Source organism: Bos indicus, chromosome 19 (genome assembly GCF_029378745.1).
Source record: "Bos indicus isolate NIAB-ARS_2022 breed Sahiwal x Tharparkar chromosome 19, NIAB-ARS_B.indTharparkar_mat_pri_1.0, whole genome shotgun sequence".
Lineage (NCBI taxonomy): Eukaryota > Metazoa > Chordata > Mammalia > Artiodactyla > Bovidae > Bos > Bos indicus.
The window spans coordinates 44,200,022-44,220,606 of record NC_091778.1 but is presented as its reverse complement, the minus strand read 5'-3'; the positions used below and the strand labels follow the sequence as shown (position 1 = coordinate 44,220,606).

The 20,585-nt window shown below is 43.8% G+C and overlaps 2 protein-coding genes across 3 annotated transcripts; both read right to left on the bottom strand.

The window, feature by feature from the left end:
• Window positions 1–5,009: 5,009 nt before the first annotated feature.
• On the bottom strand, window positions 5,010–5,644 carry LOC139177587 (thymosin beta-4-like). Its single transcript, XM_070773536.1, has one exon. It carries the CDS (start codon window positions 5,550–5,552, stop codon window positions 5,418–5,420), a length of 135 nt encoding a protein of 44 aa, XP_070629637.1. The 5' UTR covers window positions 5,553–5,644; the 3' UTR covers window positions 5,010–5,417.
• A 765-nt stretch (window positions 5,645–6,409) lies between these two features.
• Window positions 6,410–18,618, bottom strand: G6PC1 (glucose-6-phosphatase catalytic subunit 1). Of its 2 annotated transcripts, none has more exons than XM_019982242.2 (5): window positions 18,301–18,618; window positions 15,381–15,490; window positions 12,859–12,964; window positions 12,130–12,245; window positions 6,410–9,762 (listed from the first exon to the last, which is right to left on the bottom strand). In XM_019982242.2, the coding sequence occupies exons 1-5, from the start codon at window positions 18,528–18,530 to the stop codon at window positions 9,251–9,253; spliced, it is 1,074 nt and encodes a 357-aa protein (XP_019837801.1). In that variant the 5' UTR covers window positions 18,531–18,618; the 3' UTR covers window positions 6,410–9,250. The 2 variants fall into 2 exon arrangements, with proteins under 2 accessions (XP_019837801.1, XP_019837802.1); XM_019982243.2 differs by having other exon boundaries at window positions 18,471–18,608.
• Window positions 18,619–20,585: the final 1,967 nt, after the last annotated feature.

Below are 20,585 nucleotides of genomic sequence, written 5' to 3'. Positions count from 1 at the left end.
GGATCAAAAGCAGAGTACTGCACATGTCCCCTGCACTCAATATCACCAAAGGGGTGGGCATCCACCTAAGCCACCCTGCCAGCCCAACCCCTGGATGCATCCCTACCCTCACTTTATGTAAGGAACAAGCTCGCCCCTCCTTGGGAAACAAGGAAGGGAAACTGTTGCTTGTTTTTGCCATCCCAGTGCTGCAGCAGGGGCCCCACTGTAGCCTTCCCTACATTTCTTGTCCAGCCTCTAGTCAATCTGTATTGATTGGGGAAGGTCAAGAACCCTGGTTGGTAACATAATTCATGCCACTTGGGCTATTAGTTAAGCCTATTTGTACTTGCCCAAAGGCTTCCTTGAATTCATTACTAGGGAGATCAAGTAGGAATCAGTGGCAGGGTTGCCAATGGGCTGGGGTTGAAGAAGGAGACTGGAGGGAAAGACAGAGGTGAAAAGACGGCATTCTTTTCAAGGTGGTATGCCACAGCCAGAGTCCAAAAAGTTTCATCATGGAAAAGAAGGAATCAGATTTTCATTCTTTTTGGTCTGGAGAGAAGAATTGCAGCTCTTAAAGACTGGAATTCCCTGGATGTCTCTGGTGGTCCAGTGGCTAAGACTCCATGCTCCTAATACAAGGGCTTGGGTTCAATCCCTCGTCAGGAAACTAAATTCCACAGGCTGCAACTATGATGAAGAGCCCTCATGCCGCAACTAAGACCCGGAGCAGCCAAATAAACAAAATAAAAATTTAAAAAACCCCAAACAATTGGAATCCCCAATTCTGTAATGGCACAGAATGAGAGAAATCCGGTTAGCCATCAAACGTTGAAGTGCAGTTGAGCTGAGCGGAAGTCAATAACCATGGAATGTGAATCAGAAGAAGAAGCCAGAAGACGGCAGAAAAGAAAGCACTGAAAAGCTGCTGACTGGAAAACTACCCTCATGCTAAAAAATCCCCATAAAAACATCAAGTCGTTTCTTGTTGTAGTTACACTCCTGCCCTGGAAAGATTTATGAAAGCAAAGGAAGACAGGAGCACATAACTTAATTAGGAACAGGCTACCTTGAACACAGTTATTCAATAGCTGTGGCTTAATTTGCTTAACAGACGCTGGTCCTGGTTCAAATATACTGGCTCTACTAGTCACTTATGTCTTTCACTTCTGTGGTAACTGCTGCTTGTTGACCTCACTGCTCAGGTAAATGCTGGAGTCAGGCAAAGAGATTGTTCTCTGCTAAGAGGCATGAGACCTGAGGAGAGGTTACTCATGCTTAGGTTAGGTTACTCACTTAAAAGAGCTGTTTTACCTCTCTAGACCTTCATTTCTGTATCTATGAAATGAAAAAAATATTTTTTGAATAGAATTAATAGTGAACACCTTAAAAAAAAATAAGGGCCAATTCAGGAAAAAGAAAAATATTCTGAACTTTTTCTCTTTTTATTAAGAAGCTAGCAACCCAAAGGCAGCTTTTTTACCTTTTGCTCTACAATTAGGTCTTGGACTCTGGGTTGCCCATCATTGGACTATATGACTGCTGATTTCTCTTCCAGATGAATTAGGTTCTTGGTTCCCTAATGGAAGTGACTTATTGACTGCTTTGTCATATCATTTCTAGTCAGTTCTTTCCTTAATAACATCATCAGAAGGCTCTTTGGACAGAGTGTTTTTCATTCTCAAGAGGCTTTTGAAAATCTCCTGGATACAAATGATATTGTGGTATTTTATTTACACATATGTGCCTTAAAGGCATCTGTCTTAGTTTGGCAATTACTGCAGAGTCAAATCAATAAACCTTAATAATTCAACAGCTAAAGTAACGATTTTCAGAAAACAATTCAGCAAAGTTTGACAGTTTACAAACAACTAGTCGGTTGATTAGGACTGGAACTTCAAATATCCATGTGTGTCTTCTAATGAAATACTCTTGGAACAATAAATCATTACCAACAAAAGTGGGAAGTGCCCACTGATATTTCATCATATAAATCTGATCACCTGATCAGTCTTGCTTTGAAACCCTCCCAAAGCAAAAAATTAGACAATGCAGCCATGAAATTAAAAGACTCTTACTCCTTGGAAGGAAAGTTATGACCAACCTAGATAGCATATTCAAAAGCAGAGACATTACTTTGCCAACAAAGGTCCATCTAGTCAAGGCTATGGTTTTTCCTGTGGTCATGTATGGATGTGAGAGTTGGACTGTGAAGAAGGCTGAGCGCCAAAGAATTGATGCTTTTGAACTGTGGTGTTGGAGAAGACTCTTGAGAGTCCCTTGGACTGCAAGGAGATCCAACCAGTCCATTCTGAAGGAGATCAGCCCTGGGATTTCTTTGGAAGGAATGATGCTAAAGCTGAAACTCCAGTACTTTGGCCATCTCATGCAAAGAGTTGACTCATTGGAAAAGACTCTGATGCTGGGAGGGATTGGAGGCAGGAGGAGAAGGGGACGACAGAGGATGAGATGGCTGGATGGCATCACTGACTTGATGGATGTGAGTCTGGGTGAACTCCGGGAGTTGGTGATGGACAGGGAGGCCTGGTGTGCTGCGATTCATGGGGTTGCAAAGAGTTGGACACAACTGAGTGACTGATCTGATCTGATCTGATGTAGGGTATGATCCTAAGAAATCAAAAGAGATGGCAAAACCAAGAGCACTGTAAAACTTTTCCTTTCTAGACCTTTGGGAAAACAGTCAGACACGACTGAGCGACTTCACTTTCACTTTTCACTTTCATGCACTGGAGAAGGAAATGGCAACCCACTCCAGTGTTCTTGCCTGGAGAATCCCAGGGATGGGGGAGCCTGGTGGGCTGCCGTCTATGGGGTCGCACCGAGTCAGACACGAATGAAGCAACTTAGCAGCAGCAGCAGCAGTTCCTTAAAAGGTTAGATGTAGAGTTACCATTTGACCTGGAAGTTCCATTCCTAGGGATATACCCAAGAGAAATGAGATCATACATCTATACAAAAACCTGTACACAGATGTTCATAGGTTCATAGCAGTATTGCTCATAATATCCAAAAAAGTAGAATCAATCCAAATATCCATCAACTAAGGAATGGATAAACAAAATTTATCCACACAATGAAATATTCTTTGCCTATAAGAAGAAATGAAGTACTGATACATGTTATAACATAGATGAAGCTTGAAAACATCATGCTAAATGAAAGAAGCCAGACCTCAAAGGTCACATGTTGTGTGATTCCATTCATATGAAATGTCTAGAATAGGCAGATTTGTGAGACAGACAGTAGATCAGTGGTGGCCGAGGGTAGAGCAGGTTGAGGTGAGATGGAGGTGACTTCTAATGGGTGTGGGGTTTCTTTTTTTTTTAATTTTTTAAAATTACTTATTTTATTTTATTTTCGGCTGTGCTGAGTCTTCATCGCTACACGTGGGCTTTCTCTAGTTGCAGTGAGCATAGGCTGCTCTCTAATTGAGGGTGTGGACTTCTCATTGTGGTGGTTTCTCTGGTGGAGCCTGGATTCCAGAAGTTTGGACTCAGTAGTTGTGGCACATAGGCTGACTTGCTCCGTGGAATGTGGAATCTTCCCAGACCAGGGATCAAACCTGTGTCCTCTGCATTGGCAGGTAGATTCTTATCCAGTGGACCATGAGGGAAGTCCCACTGTGGGGTTTCTTTATGGAGTGACAGAAAATGTTTTAAAATCGATTTGTGGTGATAGTTGTACAATTCTCTGAATATGCTAAAAACCCTAGAATAGTTCACTTTGTAATTGTACAGTATGTGAACTACATCTCAATAAAGTTGCTATAAATTTTTCAAATCTATTATAAATTTTGTTAAAAAACAGAAACAAAAACTTCAAGCCCTTGGTCTCTCCATGGTGAAGCAGGATTGGCTCAGGCAGCAGAATTTGCATTTTCTTAATGGGTCTGCTTTCCTAGGCCAAGAAGACAATTGTATGGTGTGTGTGTGTGTTTGTATCATCCTTAAACCCATCTCCTCAAAATGAAAAGACTGCTAGACCAATCTATCAAATTGTGTTATAACATAACGTGGACCTTGGTCAAACTTGTCGATTATTTTCAAATATCTTTTGATATTGATTTAACATAATTCTAACATAATTAATAATAATTCTAACATAAATCTAGCATACTATAGATCTACAGTAATAAGAGAATAGACTCTGTATGATTTCAGTACCTTTAAACCATGAAATCTTTGCATCTTATTTTATGTCCCTGGATATGGTCCAATGTCTCTTAATTTACACTCTATGGGAACTTGAATAGAATTTGTATCCTACTGTTGTGTGAAAATTATATAAATTTTAATTATGTTGAATTGGCTCATGGTGCTTTTCAAGCCTACTATATCCTTCTACTTTTCTGTATATTCATTCTATTAATTTTTGAGAGTTTTCTATTGAAACTCCAACTAAAAATCTTGATTTATTTACTTAAAAAATAATTGTAATATATAGCAGAATTATATGTAACTTTGTTCTGTTTTCCAAGTCTCCTGTAAATGTGTTATCATACTTTCATAATTTAAACAAAGAAAGAAATAAAAAGAATAAAATGGTTATTGGTCATTTAAACTTACTGTCATCCTGAGGATTCACAAGTCATGTCTAAAGTAAACATATATCTGTAACTTGAGGAGCAGATCTGTGATCAAAATGTGCTAATACATTGGTTATTTTACAAATTGATCATGGGCTGACACTCTTCTCAACTTTACCCATCACGAGTTCTTAGCCTTTGTGTTAGCTGCTCAGTCAGGTCCAACTCTTTGAGACCACATAGATTGTAGCCCACCAGGCTCCTCTGTCCATGGGACTCTCCAGGCAAGAATACTGGAGCGGGTTGCCATGCCCTCCTCCAGGGGATCTTCTCCACCCAGGAATTGAACCTGAATCTCCTGCACTACATGCAGATTCTTTACCATCTGAGCCACCAGGGAGGCCCTCTTAGCCTTTAGGGCTGTCCATTTCTAGCCTTTGCCTGTCCCAGTGAAAGATAGCAGTCCTGCACTGGTGGAATCTCTGGTTTTAAAACTTTTTATTTGCATAATAAAAAAATTGTGCATTCCAATAATTAAAATCATTTGAACAACAAAAAAAAATGGCACTCTGATTAAACTGCATTTTACAGCCCGCAGAACACCTTGGACCAGCTTTTTACTCTAGATTTCACTGTCGTCCCACCCAGCTTCCTCCTTCACCAACATGCAAGTTCTTTTCCTTCCCTGCCAGCCACACAGGCAGATGGGAGAGGCAGGCGCGGCCTACGTTGTCAGTAGTTCTCCATTCTTTGATGTGAAAAGGGGTAGCACAGTCATTTAAACTCGATCCAACCTCTTTGCATCTTACAAAGTTAAACAGCTAAAAGAAGTAAAATAAGAAGGCAATGCTTGTGGAATGTACAGTGCATACTGGCGGCGCACGCTTCATTACGACTCGCCTGCTTGCTTGTCCTGTTCAATCGTTTCTTTCGAAGGCAGTGGATTTTTCTCTTGCGTTTCCGTTTTCTTCAATTTCGACTTATCGAACTTCTCAATCTCAGCCATATCGGGTTTGTCAGACATGGTTGCAGAGGGCGCGGAGCGAACTGCGAGCGAGTGAAGTCGAATCTGCGCTGTGGCCGCCGCGAGTGCCCTGGTGGAATCTCTGATCTAAAAATCTTCCACAGGATTTCTTTACGTTCTACCCTTTTATATAGATCTATACCAAAACTTCTTTGTGGTAATTCTCTCTTCTTGTGCTATCTTGATTGTAGATAGTAAGTTAGTTTCTGACCCAGAGGCTCAACATGATTTTTAGGCCCTTGCTTTTTTTTTTTTTGCCACGCTGCATGACTTGTGGGATTTCAGTTGCCTGACCAGGGATCGAACCCAAACCCTCAGCAGTGAGAGGGAGGAGTCCTAACCACTGGATTACCAGGGAATTGCCTTAAGCTCTTTCTTAGAAGAAAGAAAAGAAAGAGCTAAAGTTGTTTTAGACACTGCTGTTAACTAATATTGTTATGCCTGTTTCAATAGTGAGTTTATGAAATGAACTTTGAAAAATGGTATCTTCATACTTAGAAACCAGTACTAGCCCACTGGGAGGGTCAGTCTAAGTTTTATAATGTCCTTTGGCCACAAGAAATCAAAATCTCTGTGGTCTGTGTTATGAGCTGTGTCTGGTATCCAAAGGATGATTTGGTGCAGCCACTCATCTTACTGGCATCCGTGGAGTAGAGGAGAGAGGATGAACTCTGGAGTCAGACTGCCTGGTTCTTAAACTGGCTCCTCCATTCTGGACCAGCTCCCTAACGCCTCTGTGCCTTTTCATGTGTAATGTGAGGATAAATTCTAACACCCACCTTACAGAGATATTGGGAGAATTAAGAGAGTTTACCGTATAAATAAAATGTGTAAGTAAAAACAGAGCCTGGCGTATATTAAGCACAAATTTCATCTTTTATTATGCGTCTTTATCAACCTGACCAACTACTGGGGGCGGGGGCATTGTTTACTTTCTGCCAGAACTCTATTGCAAAGAATCTGGCTTTGGTCCTCGAGGGCAAATAAACCACCCAGGATGGGGACCATGCCCAAGCAGTGGGGTTCAATTCAAACTGAACAAGACCATTTCTCTTCTCCCCTGATGAGACCATTAGCATCTCAGAGGTGCCTGGTGCTAGCCCCCCCAACAATCCCAAAGAAATCAAATTCCGTAGGACTCAACTTTCCCTAAAGATTCACATCCCAAAGTTCTTTTTCTTTTTTTAAATTTCTGCTGCTGTACTCAGGCTTTCTCTAGTTGAGGTGAGTGGGGACTACTCTCTAATTGCAGTGCTCAGGCTCAACAGTTGCAGCTCACAGGCTCTAGAGCATGGGCTCAGTAATTGTGGTACATCAGCTTGGTTGTCTCAAGGCATGTGGGATCTTCCCAAACCAGGGATTGAACCCATGTCCCCTGCATTGGTGGGCAAACTCTTAACCACTGGACCACCAGGGAAGTCCCCAGCATTCTGAAGTGAATGATCAGGTCTCACTCTCAGTAGATCCAGAGTTATGCTGGTGAGTCAAGGCTTTTGGAGGTTGGGACCCTGCACCCAGGATGAAATAAATCCTGGAGCGACACTTTCAGTATCTCTGAGCATCCTTTGCTGCTATAACTTGCTCTGTTCAGACTTCCTTTAACTGTAACCAAAAACCTTGCTGACACCAGGATATTGGATTCCATAGTCTGTTCAGACTTTTTTTTTTTTTTAATCCTTTGGGCAACACTGCACAGGGTGTGGGATCTCAGTTTCCAGACCAGGGATGGAACCTGTGCCAGGGTCCTAACCACTGAGCAACCGGAGAACTCCCAAGTTGGCTCAGCCTTATTCTGCTAGTACAACTTACATTCCCTGATTGCTTAGTTCAGTAGTGATCCTGCCTGTCTGCTCTCAAGTTGCAGTTTGACCCCATAAAGCAACTCGTGCTGCGCTGTGGTCTGGTAACTAACGTTCCATCTTGGCCAACGATATTGTGCCTATGTTGATATGCTCAACTCTGCCTGTGTCCTTGTTGACACTTTACAACTCTCTGAAGCCCTGTTGGGACTTCTGGCCCAACCCAAGACAAAACAGCTTCCTTTTTCAAAAAGAAAATGTAAGTACACAGAAACCAAATTATTTGTTTAGGGAAATAGAGAAAGAGCTAGAAATTTAGCTGAGCCAGAATTAGAAGCTTCAGATCACATTACCTCTAAAATATAGTAATCAACAAGACTTCATTCTTAAGTAAAATGTTGTTTTAATAAAATACTGCATGTATATATTTTTCTTTGCAAAGATGTTATGACCAGGATGGTTGGTGTGAATGATAATATATGGTGAGCTATATAATTAGTAGAAAAAACAAGTACTCTCAAATAAATAGGCTTCAACATTTTTTTTAAAAGAACATAGTCTGCAAATCAGTTGAGACTAGAGAACAGGCAAGGAGGAGGAGTTGGCTTTTCCTCCAAGAATGTGCTCTTGATTGGTTTCGGATATGGAAAGGAGTCATATTTATCCTCCAGGAATCAAATGTAACATTGGAGTGACCTTCTGGAGAGAGGAATCCTGGCCCTCTCCTTGCCATTTTGCCTAAAATTTAAGAGCTTAACTGAAACATACAAAAGCACCACTACAGAGTTGCCTTCAGGCATCTGAGGATTCAGCAGGATGGGTGTAAAATCAGTTGGAAATTCTGGGGAAAGCAGAGCTGGGCTAGTAAGGAGAAAGATTAAATGTTATGGAGGATAAGCTGACTTTGTACAAAGTTTCTGACCTAGTACAATATCCAGGTCACCACAGCCATCCAGAAATCTCAGTAAATACAATGACCATGGATATATAATAGAAAAATACAAGCAGAATTACTCCACTAACCACTGATTAATTATACTTGAAGTTGTCCCCCATTGTTGAGAGTCCTTTACCTAAAGATTCAAATATAATCAAAGTCATTAAGATATTGTTTGACATACAATTTTCAGGGTATGCAAGATATTAAAAAATCCTCCTTAATCAATCCTTTCCCTACCAAATCCACAGCTCCTTTCTCCTTTTCTGGGTAATGATGAGCATGAGTAGAAAATGCAGTTGTTAGCTAGAAGATTTAAGAAAGAACTGACTTTTTAGTGGTGTCTTACTCTTAGCATAAACATATTCCATATCTGCAAGGTAACTTTTATAAATTAAACATGTTGTCATTTAAAAAAAAAAAAAGGGAAATTCACTTGTGATTCCCAGCCTAGCATTATGAGCTAGCTGATCCTACTCTCATAGTTCAGTTGGTCAAGAATCTGCCTGCAAGGCCGGAGACCAGGGTTCGATTCCTGGGTGGAGAAGATCCCCTGGAGAAGGAAATGGCAACCCACTCCAGTATTCTTGCCTGGAGAATCCCATGGACAGAGGAGCCTGGTGGGATACAGTCTATGAGGCTGCAAGAGCTGGACATGACTTAGAGACTAAACTACTACTACTACCAAGAAGTCTTGCCTTTGTACTGGACAGAAAAAAAAGCAGACCTTTGCAGGAACAATCCAGAATGATCCACCTTCCAATAAGGCTTTCTCAAATAAAAGCTTTCTCTAGTTTTTCAATAAAACATCACCCAAAACAATTAGAATTGCAAAGGGGGAAAGGGGGCCACCTGAGGTGACTCTAGTACCTCTGGCCCCATGATGGGCCGGCAGAAGGCCCTAACCATCCTCAATCCTTGGCAGAGTCATTGGCTTTTAATTCTGAAGGCTCCACATCCCTTTACAAAGTCTTCTTGTTGGGCTGGCCCAGCACCCGGGCGAGGCAGTAGGGGATGAGGCTGACAGATGCCAGGGGCACCGCTGCACTCTTGCAGAAGGACAGGACATAGAAGATCAGCTCGATTTGGGAGGGGGGTTTCAAAGAGTCAAAGAGGTGCAGGAGGACGAGGGAGGCCACGATGCAGCTGAGGCGAAACGGGAACCACTTGCTGAGCTTGCCCTTGCAGCTCTCCCGGTACATGCTAGAGTTGAGAGCCAGACCCAAGCCAAAGAGGGTCCCCAGATTCTTGAGGAGGCTGGCAAAGGGCGTTGTATCAATGTGGACCCACTCCGGCCGCTCACACCTTCGCTTGGCTTTCTCTAGAGTCCACAGCAGGTCGACCCCCAGCCACTTTAACAGCAGGTAAAATCCAATGGCGAAACTGAACAGGAAGCAGGTGATGAGAAAGTACTTCTTGAGACTGGCATTGTAGATGCTCTGGATGTGGCGGAAAGTCTCAGCAACCGCAATGCCTGAGTGGAAGAAGGAATGACCGTGAGAACTGGGGAAGATGCTGGCCCGTCAGCTAGAGGTGAGTTTGGAGCAGTGGGTGACCTGCCATCTGTCCCACCATTGTGGAGTTAAATCCCAGAAGCCAGATCAGAGGGTCTTTTGTTTTTTTCCCATGTGTGATTCCAGCCTGTTCTCGGCCATAGATTCTTTGAGATGGAAGAGATATGCCACTTACTTCCTCCCACCACATGCAAACTTCCTGTGTTGAGAGGTGGGTCAGGGGTGGTCCTCCTGTCTCTGTTTGAATACCCTCAAGGATGGAGAGCTCACTCCCACTCGACAGCTCATTTCATCTTCGCGTGAATTTGATCATTTGTGCTGTGCTAAAACCTCTCTCACGACTGAGCAACTGGACTGAACTGAACTGATAGATCTCAATTCTTTTTGCAGGAGTTTGTAAGTAACTCTAGAGCCTCTGTTAACACATTTAAACACATTTGAAGATCCCCTGGAGAAGAGAATGTCTACCCACTCCAGTATTCTTGTCTGGAGAATTCCATGGACAGAAGAGCCTGGTGGGCTACAGTCCACAGGGTTGCAACGAGTCGACACAGCTGAGTGACTATCACTTTCACTATTTTTTTTTCATTCTTAGGGGTGAGGGATAAATTAGGAGGTTGGGATTAACATATACATACTGCTATATATAAAACAGATATAGGACCTACTATATAGCACAGAAACTAAGATCATGGCATCTGATCCCATCACTTCATGGGAAATAGATGGGGAAACAGTGGAAACAGTGTCAGACTTTATTTTGGGGGGCTCCAAAATCACTGCAGATGGTGATTGCAGCCATGAAATTAAAAGACTCTTACTCCTTGGAAGGAAAGTTATAACCAACCTAGACAGCATATTCAAAAGCAGAAACATTACTTTGCCAACAAAGGTCTGTCTAATCAAGGCTATGGTTTTTCCAGTGGTCATGTATGGATGTGAGAGTTGGACTGTGAAGAAAGCTGAGTGCTGAAGAATTGATGCTTTTGATCTGTGGTGTTGGAGAAGACTCTTGAGAGTCCCTTGGATTGCAAGGAGATCCAACCAGTCCATCCTAAAGGAGACCAGTCCTGGGTGTTCATTGGAAGGACTGATGCTGAAGCTGAAACTCCAATACTTTGGCCATCTCATGCAAAGAGTTGACTCATTGGAAAAGACCCTGATGCTGGAAGGGACTGGGGGCAGGAGGAGAAGGGGACGACAGAGGATGAGATGGCTGGATGTCATCACCGACTCGACGGACATGAGTTTGGGTAAACTCTGGGAGTTGGTAATGGACAGGGAGGCCTGGTGTGCTGCGATTCATGGGGTGGCAAAGAGTCGGACACGACTGAGCGACTGAACTGAACTGAACTGATACAGTACAGGGAACTCTACTCAGTACTTTATAATAACCTATAAGGGAAAAGAATCTGAAAAGAAATATATATATATACTGAATCACTCTGCTGTACACCTGAAACTAACATGATATTGTACATCAACTATACTTCAATTTAAAAATAATAAACTGGTGGAAAAGACTAGACAAAACAGATTGGGAACTCAAAGAATAAAGATAGTTATTCTTCTTTCTGACTTAAACTTTCTCAGATCTTTCATGTAACATGAACGTCCAGGCTCTTCCTCAAACATGGAACCCAGTGCTATAATGCTGTGTTAATTTCATAGTTGCCAGGAAGTCGTCATTTTTCTTGTTCTCAACATGCTATGTGAATGCTGCTCTCCTCTGCTTTTTCAGGTCTCCAGGGGAAAAATTCCACATTTCCCCTAAGGTCTTGTATTCCAGTGTTCCCCACAAAGTCAAGAAATTCTTTCTTACACTTAGCTTACCTAAGTCTTTTCTGCCCCTTATTAGCTGGATCTAAGAAAACAACATATTTGAAACACAGACCCTATAATAAAGTCCAGCTGTGGGTATCTATTAGGTTTGCAAATGAGTTTATTTAAATAAAGAGCTTTCCAAGAACATTGTGTTAATTTGTTAAATTTGATAGGTTTTCTTAACCCTAACCTAGGGCCCACTTCCAATTGAAGAGCTGTAAGAAATAAAGAATGTAAAAATATCTCAGCGATTTTAGGCAAAGTCAACTGGGTGAGTTAATTTGCTGTCTTGTCATTTTTCTGAAGCACACTTAATTGTGTTAATATCTGGGCACTCCCATAGAAATAAGTCACTTAAATTGCCCACCCTTGACTTCCAACCCACTAAAATACTAACGGTATTGATTATACACACAACATGGCTAGAATACTGGCATTTTGTCCTGATTAGGAAGGAATGGTATAGGTGGGGGTTGGAGGGAGGGAACCAGAGCAGTTGGTACCTGACAAGACTCCAGCAACAACTTGATGGGGAAAATGAGCAGCAAGGTAGATTCGTGACAGGCAGACATTCAGTTGCACGACCCAGAATCCCAACCACAACATGACATTCAAGCACCTGCGACAGAAAAGGCAGTCATAAGAAAATCCAGATATAGATCCTTCACCAAAAAGAATAGCCTCAGCAGCAACACTGGAGCCTGGCAAACTCAGGTTGTATTAGCGGAATTTTTTGTAAGTTGAAGACTGTACTCAAAATTTCAAAGATAGCCGTGGCAAGTGGTGAACCCCTGTGTATGTGAATTTCAACCTCTCTATTTTATGTTTCATAATGAAGAATTTGCTCAGTGGCTGCATACTCAGAATTCCCCATAAAAATAGTGTCTTCTGCTTCTTTGTTTATTTCAACTTGGATGGGGCATCGCAATGTTTGGTACGGAAATGGGCTTTTATTTACCGCCTGCTTCTTCCTCACTAGCTGATCTTGAGAAAGCCCTCTTCTGTTAGGCCTTGTTCCTGATCTCTAAAATTAGATGTTGCCCATATGGGTCCCTTCTACCCCTAACATTCTGTGACTCTAATGTTTACTCCTGGCAGAAATGCCACAACTCTTTTTAGTACCACCCCAAGGCATGAGGTGGGCAGAGGGCATGGAGGAAGAGCAAGCGGTATGTCCGCTACAGAGACACCTCCTGCCATCCACCACCCATAACCCAGAGCTGAGTTCTTACCGAAATCTGTAGGTTGACTTTTTCTTTCCACGAAAGATAGAGAGGGTGGATGTGACCATCACATAGTATACACCTGCTGTACCCATGGCGTGGCCAGAGGGACTCCCTAAAGAATAGGAAAGAGATGAATGAATGAACCAAAGCTGAAAAATCTTCATCTGGGAGATTGCTAGGGGGCATCATCTATCCATCCATCCATCCATTCATCCTTCCTTCCGTCTTTTCATCCATCTATCCAGCCAGACATCTATCCATCTTTACATCCATCCAGCCAGCCATCTATCTTTTCATCCATTGATTCAATTATCCATCCACCCATCCATCCTTCCACCCATCTACCCATCCTGCCATCCATTCATTTACCTATTTAGTTATCTATGTACCACATATCTATTAAGCTCCTACTACATGACCAGCAATGTGCTAGGCTCTGGGAGAACAGTGCGTGGCACAGTCAGAGAAAGCCTCAGCTCTTGAGATTATACAGTCTATATACAGTCTAGAGATTACACACAGAACCAGCCTGCTGGGTATATAATTGCAAATCGATCTGCCCTCCATTACCTCTCTTCTACTCTCTTTGCTCACTCAGCTCTGGCTGTGCTGGCCTCATTGCTCTCCTTGAAACACACTTTCTCCTCAGTGTCTGTGACATTGGTCTTTCTATCCAGACACCTCTTCCTCCAGGATTTATTGGCTAATTCTCTCGCCTCCTTCAAGTTTTTGCACAGATTTCTCCTTCTCAGTGAGTCCTTCCCTGACCACTCTATTTAACACTGCATCCAATTGCTATTCCTGGTCTCCTTTTCCTGAAAGGTGGAGGGCCCTGTGCCACAGGATCCTTTTCTGGACTAAAGAATTTATTTTTCCTTTCTGTTGTTGAGAGTGTGGTTGCAGGTGGCTCTCAGTGCTCAGACTTCACTGGACATTGCCCTGGGCTGATGAGAGCCATCTTGATCAAAACTACCCTTTCCCTGGGGGGACCCTGCACCCAATCACTCATCTCTATTACTACCCTTTCCTGGGGGGGATCCTGCACCCAATCACTCATCTCTATTGGGGTATAAGACCTGGTCCCCTTGAATCAATTCAGAGCTCCTATGGGGTTAGCTGAGACTGAATGGCAATTAGACTTCTGCCCAGGTGGCTTCCATCCCTTCCTTCCACAAGTACTGCTCTCGAGTGTAGCACCTCCTGTGTGCTGATCTCCATCTGAGTCTGCTTTCCAGGGAACCCCACATAAACCCTTGCCTTTCTTCCTCATCCTCCTCCTTCTTCTAATATCCTAAATATTTACTTGTGTATTATGATTTTTTATCTCTCTCTCTCTCTCTCTCTCTCTCTCTCTCTCTCTCTCTCTCTCTCTCTCTCGTGCGCACACACACACACACACACACACACACACATCTCATTCAAATATAAGCTCCACAAGAGTAGGAGCCTTTTTTTTTTAAGCTGCACCACACAGCTTGTGGGATCTTAGTTCCAGAGACTGAACCTGAGCCACCACAGGGAGGGCTTCCCAGATGGCTCAGTGGTAAAGAATCTGGCTGCCAATGCAGGAGCCTAAGGAGACTCGGGTTTGATTCCTGGGTTGGGAAGATCCCCTGGAGGAGGAAATGGCAACTCATTCCAGTATTCCTGCCTGGAAAATTTCATGGACAGAGGAGCCTGGCGGGCTACAGTCCAAAGAGCTGGTCACAAAGAGCTGAACATGACTGAGCAACTGAGCACCCACCCACAGTGAAAGCGCCGAGTGAAGTGCTGAACCATTGAACCACCAGGGAATTCCCAAGGGTAGGGATCTTTGTTTTATTCATTGAGGCATTTCAAGTGCCTAGAACAATGTTTGGTACAGATACTAAATAAATAACATTTGAATGAGTGAATATACTCTAAAGTGAATCGAGGTTTCGTGTAAACAAATAACCAAGGGCAATGCCCTAGTCTGGGAATCAGGGATAGGGCCCCTGAGTTTAGGACACTAACACTGAGACCTGTAGGGGAGCGGAGGGGTTGAATATTCCTTTTTTTTTTTACTGAAAAATGAAATCTATCATTTGGCTGAACAATGCCTGTCTGGGTGTAACTAGTAAAGTACAGATAGGGTATGGGACTGAACGGTCAGCTGGGGAAGACACATCTCCCTGGCCAGGCTTCTGGAAAGGATGACCAGGGGCTCAGGCCTCTACCATGTTCCCTTCCTGGACAAAGGGCCACAGCACAGTTACTCTCATGAGCCCTTTGTCTGTGAGGGAGCCCTTGCCTCTCTGAACTAGCAATTTCTGTTCTGAAAACATTAGGCAGATTCCAAACTGGCAGTCACAGGCTATTCTGGAAGGCCTGGCTACAAGTGAATTCAGATGGAGTTGTACCAAATCCAAGACCATGACCAGAGCTTGAAGGAGTGGCTCTCTGCACGTCCCCTTCAAAGACAGCTTCATCCAGCACGAATGTTACCAGGTGTTCACAATGGGCACGGCCCACCCAGCTTCTGTCTGGATGAGGGCTGGACCTCTCACCTGGGCCGGTCTCACAGGTGACCGGGAACTGCTTTATCAGCGGTGCCGAGGTGTTGCTGTAGTAGTCGGTATCCAAAACCCACCAGTATGGGCGCTGTCCAAAGAGAATCCTGTGAAAAAGCAGAACGAGGGTCTGGAGTTACTGAAGGAATGCTTTGGCCCAACGCCACAGCTTCAAGAAGAGAGTGTAGCTCAAGGAGAAGATCCATAAGATCCAACCCAGAACACGAGCCCCTCCAAGAAGGGGAACTGAGCTGTTAGGGAAATGCAGGAGGGAGGGAGGGAGGGAGACATTTATGGAGCATCCTTTACAGAACTTGTGAATTTTGCCTTTGGAGGTATTATTTATTCAAACATAAATAAATAAATCCCATATCCTCAAAACCATATTAACAGCAGCTAGGAATTCCCTGGTGGCTCAGATGGTAAAGCGTCTGTCTACAATGCGGGAGACCCGGGTTCAAGCCTTGGGTTGGGAAGATCCCCTGGAGAAGGAAATGGCAATCCACTCCAGTACTATTACCTGGAAAATCCCATGGACAGAGGAGCCTGCTAGGCTACAGTCTATGGGGTCGCAAAGAGTCGGACATGACTGAGCGACTTCCCTTTCACTGGTGGTTTAGTTGGTAAGTCGTGTCCCACTCTTGTGACTCCATAGACTGTAGCCCTCCAGGTTCCTCTGTCCATGGGATTTCTCAGTCAAAAATAATGGAGTGGGTTTCTATTTCCTTCTCGAGGAGATCTTCCTGACCTAAGGATAGAACCTAGATCTCCTGAGGCTCCTGTATTGGCAGGCAGATTAACAGCACTATGTAACTTTTTTTTTAAACCCTGAGAAGAATTTGCCCTAGAAGGATGCCTAGGGACTACAGTTTGCGACTTGGATTTGCGTATCCTACAGCTCATTTCTTCAGGCCTCCAAAGTCTTGGGTTTCTTCCGGACTTCAGAGACTGAGCCCGAGCCCCAAGGACAAGCCTCCCTTGTGGTCTCTATTTCCATCAGAATCACTTTCTGTAAGGACATACATAGCTACTATTTGCTTGTTTTGTATCCTCCGGCTTTGAAACAGAATATCTCAGATCAGCCACTTCCCCTTTGAAAGCATGTTTTTCATTGTGGAAACAGGGGTGAAGGGTCAGTCAGGATGCTTCTTTTGCTCTGCAGTGGAGGAATAGTGACTTCTCACTAAAACTGGCGACAGCCACTAACTCTGACCTCTACCAAGTTAGAGAAAATGGAAGTTATAGGCAAAACTTGGTAGGTTTTTCAACAGAAATTTCAGAATCCCGTCAGTATGCCTTGGGCTTCTGAGCCCAATAACAATGTTCGAGACTTTTCTTGTTTATGGCCAAAGAAAATTAAAGCTAGAAGAGATCTTAAGAAGCACCTGACAGTGAACAAAGATAATTTTAGGGATGGTAAAAGTCTCTGAGGGCAGCTGGTCCAAACTGTTCATTTTCTACACGAAGAAATAGAGACCAAAACAGTGATGTGTTGGAGTCAACTGGTACTGGCTAACAGTTGTAAAATATTCAGGGTTTTTTCAAGCCAGACCCATTGATAGCTTGAATGGGATAACAGACACAGTAGAAATTGGCAAATACTAAAATTGGGGCTTCTTTACCTTTTGAAAGTCAGTTTATTAGCACTGGATATAACATAATTCTTTAGAGCCTTGCCTATGAAGTCAGCCTGCCTGGGCTTGAATCCTTACTCTGACATTTACTACCTGTGTTTTTGTAGTCACTTAACTCAGTGCCTTAGTCTTACTGCTGCTGCTAAGTCACTTCAGTCATGTCCAACTCTGTGCAACCCCATAGACGGCAGCCCACCAGGCTCCCCCGTCCCTGGGATTCTTCAGGCAAGAACACTGGAGTGGGTTGCCATTTCCTTCTCCAGTGCATGAAAGTGAAAAGTGAAAGTGAAGTCGCTCAGTCGTGCCGACCCTCAGTGACCCCATGGACTGCAGCCTACCAGGCTACTCCGTCCATAGGATTTTCCAGGCAAGAGTACTGGAATGGGGTGCCATTGCCTTCTCCGCTCTTACTAGTAATACCCTATAAAAAAGTGCTTAGCATGTGGCCTGGCACATACTACAGGATCAACAATTGTTGATAACTATAGTAATTATTAAGATCCCAGAGATAATCTAGGTTTACAGATTATAAAACAGAAACTCAGAGAGTTGCTCTGAGTTGCCCAAGACATAAAGATGGCTGAACAAGAGAGGTCTCTGAATTGCTTTTCATGACCTCACACAACGGGTTTTGAAATTGCCTGTTTCCTTTTTTCATACCTCATCTTTCTTCCTTCTATCTTTGTGTCACCTATGCTGCTTCAAAGTAATAAAACAGAGTTTCAGACTTCCCTGGTAGTCCATTGGTTAAGAATTCACCTGCCAATGCAGGGGACACGGGTTTGATCCCTGCTCCGGGAAGATCCCACATGCTGCAAAGCAACTAAACCCATGCACCAGAATTACTGAAGCCTGAGCTCTAGAGCCCGTGCACCACAATAAGGGAAGCCGCTACAACAAGAAGCCCGTGCATCCCAACTAGAGAGTAGCCCCTGCTCTCTCCAACTCTAGAAAACCTGCACACAGCCACCAAGACCCAGAGCAGCCAGAAAAACAAACAAAAAACACAAAAACAAGCAAACAGAAAAATGGCATTTCTTTGCTTATAGCCTATAATTCACTAGGTCTAGCTGGCCTTCCATCCATATTAGTCTTCCCTGTATCTTCACTCACTGACAGGGTTTTCTGTCTTCTCTCTTTCTATAGAGGATCCAGAGACAGGAGGGGAGTAAACTACAATTGCATGAATAGCATGAAAAAGCAACTTCTGATGGACAGACATTTCCAAAGACAATGCCAGCCTCTTTCCTTGCTGATTTCCTCTTTGTCCGGCTCTTACTCACCACTTAAAGACGAGGTTGAGCCAATCTCCAATCACAGCTACCCAGAGGAGTTTGATGCCCACAGCTTCTCGAAGATGGAACCAAATGGGGAAGAGGACATAAAAGGCATTCCTGAGATCTGCAATCACAGACACCAAGATGAACCAATCCTGGGAGTTCTGGTAATTCACCTGGAGGTAGTGTGTTGACTGGATCCCAAAGTCATGTAGAACGTTCATTCCCTTCTCCATCCTCACTCAGGAAGCCTTCGGCTGTGCCCTTGCAGTTATTTCAGACTGGGTGGTGATTGCTCTGCTATCAGCCTGTGCCTTGCCTCTGTTTTATACACCCTGTATCCAGTCTGCAGGCCAACCCAGCCCTGATCTTTGGACTCAAAAACCACTTTTGTCTAAAATCTATTGATCAAAGGTGCATCACCAGTAGGTTGATGCAAACATGTAAAGTGTGATTTACGTAAAATAGAAAAACAGGCACACAAAAACAGCCTGATCAGCCATGGGCTGGCACAGCCAATTATTAACTTTGGCATGGCTGCTTGACGGTACAAGGGGTTGCCCTCCTGGTTCTGAAACCTGGCCAGAGACACAGGACAGAGTCTAAATCTGCCATGGTTCTTGCAAAGATGTCTGACTTCCCGTCTACAATTGCACTTATTTGGGAACAAAGAAAAGTCTTGGTGCTCTAGCAATTCAACTTTTAAATAGTTAAATTTTAAAATATAATAAGTTCTATTGTAGTGGGGACTGTCACATTGCTGGACATTTCTGAATTTCACTAGAATCTGGAAAATGTCTCTGATTTGGGAGATCAAACCCTCTTTTCAGTATTGGCTCTGTATCTCTTAGGTCTAGAAAATAATCATCTTTGAATGCACTGATTAATTCATTTAACGTCCTTAAAGTGAGGACCTTTGGGGTTTTAACACATAAGTATAAGCAATAGAGTGCATGTGTGTGTGTGCGGTGGCTCAGTGAAAAACAGTATGATGAATTGCTGCTGCTGCTGCTTAGTCACTAAGTCGTGTCTGACTCTTTGTGACTCCATGGACTGTAGCCCATAAGGCTCCTTCTTCCATGGGATTTCCTAGACAAGAATACTGGAGTAGGTTGCCATTTCCTTCTCCAGGGGATCTTCCCAACCCCGGGATTGAACCCGAGTCTCCTCAGCTACCTGGGAAGCCCATACGATGAATAAATAGTTCTAAATAAAATCACAAGCAAACTGGGGACTGGGACTCTGGAAAGGGCTTTGTACTTTGAGTTTTCTTTCATTTGTACTTGGATATATACAGATAGATAGATAAGCATAATCACCAAGAAGTCAATACAGTACTATTATAGCCATGGATGTAGACAAGAAATAAAGTAAAATACATCAAGTTATGCGAAGCAATGCTGCCTGCTCACCCCTATAGGCAGAAACCACCCTGCATCAGCACAGAGACCAAAACCTCACACTCACATGACCTAGGACTGAAGAGAGCAGGGTCTGAGTCAGGTGACAGACTGATGCATTTTCAAGGATAAGAGCCGGTGAGAATAAAACTTGTTAAAATCCACCTGAATTCTCCCTTAGTAAGTCCACAATTGCTTTGTAAGGGGTAGTTCGGGGACAGGGAAAAGAAACTCAGAGCAAATGAGTTTGTAGCAAAGGTTGACCACATTCCATGCTGGAAATGATTAAAACCTCATCCAGGAGTTATGATCTGGAGTCTCATTCCCACCCCTCTGGGCTCCTCCTCAGCTCCAGCAGAATTTAACTGCCTTTGACTCTACTGTCTCTGCTGGTCCAAGCATCCCTATCCTGCCACCCCTTGCAGGGAGAGCTGGAGTAATGGTGGTGTGGGTGGCAGTGAGTGGGCTCCAAATGATGGGTGTCCTTGTGGTGTTGAGGGGGAGGGTGTTCTGCACTATCGGGACTGCCAGGTCACAGGGAGCAGGCCCCACAGAAGAGGTGACCCCCTCCCTCTAACCAGATAAGCCTTCCTAGAAAGTACTGAGTATCTACTGCAATGATCCCTCAGGACTGAAGTTTCTACGGTCAGAGGTGAGACAAGGGCAAGTTGGGCAGATGCTCTGACAACATATTCAGAGGCACTATCTGGGTCTCCAACCTCCGCTGGCTGCGAGGAGCCAGAGTACCTGAGTTGGGCACGGTGCCATCACGTGCTCAGCATATGGGGAGCCAGGGGAGAGCCCTATCTTCTGGGGGAAACTCAGGGAGTGTGAGCCTGTTGATAAGGAGGGCAGATGGAGCTGATATCCCATTCTGGGCACACAGGGCAG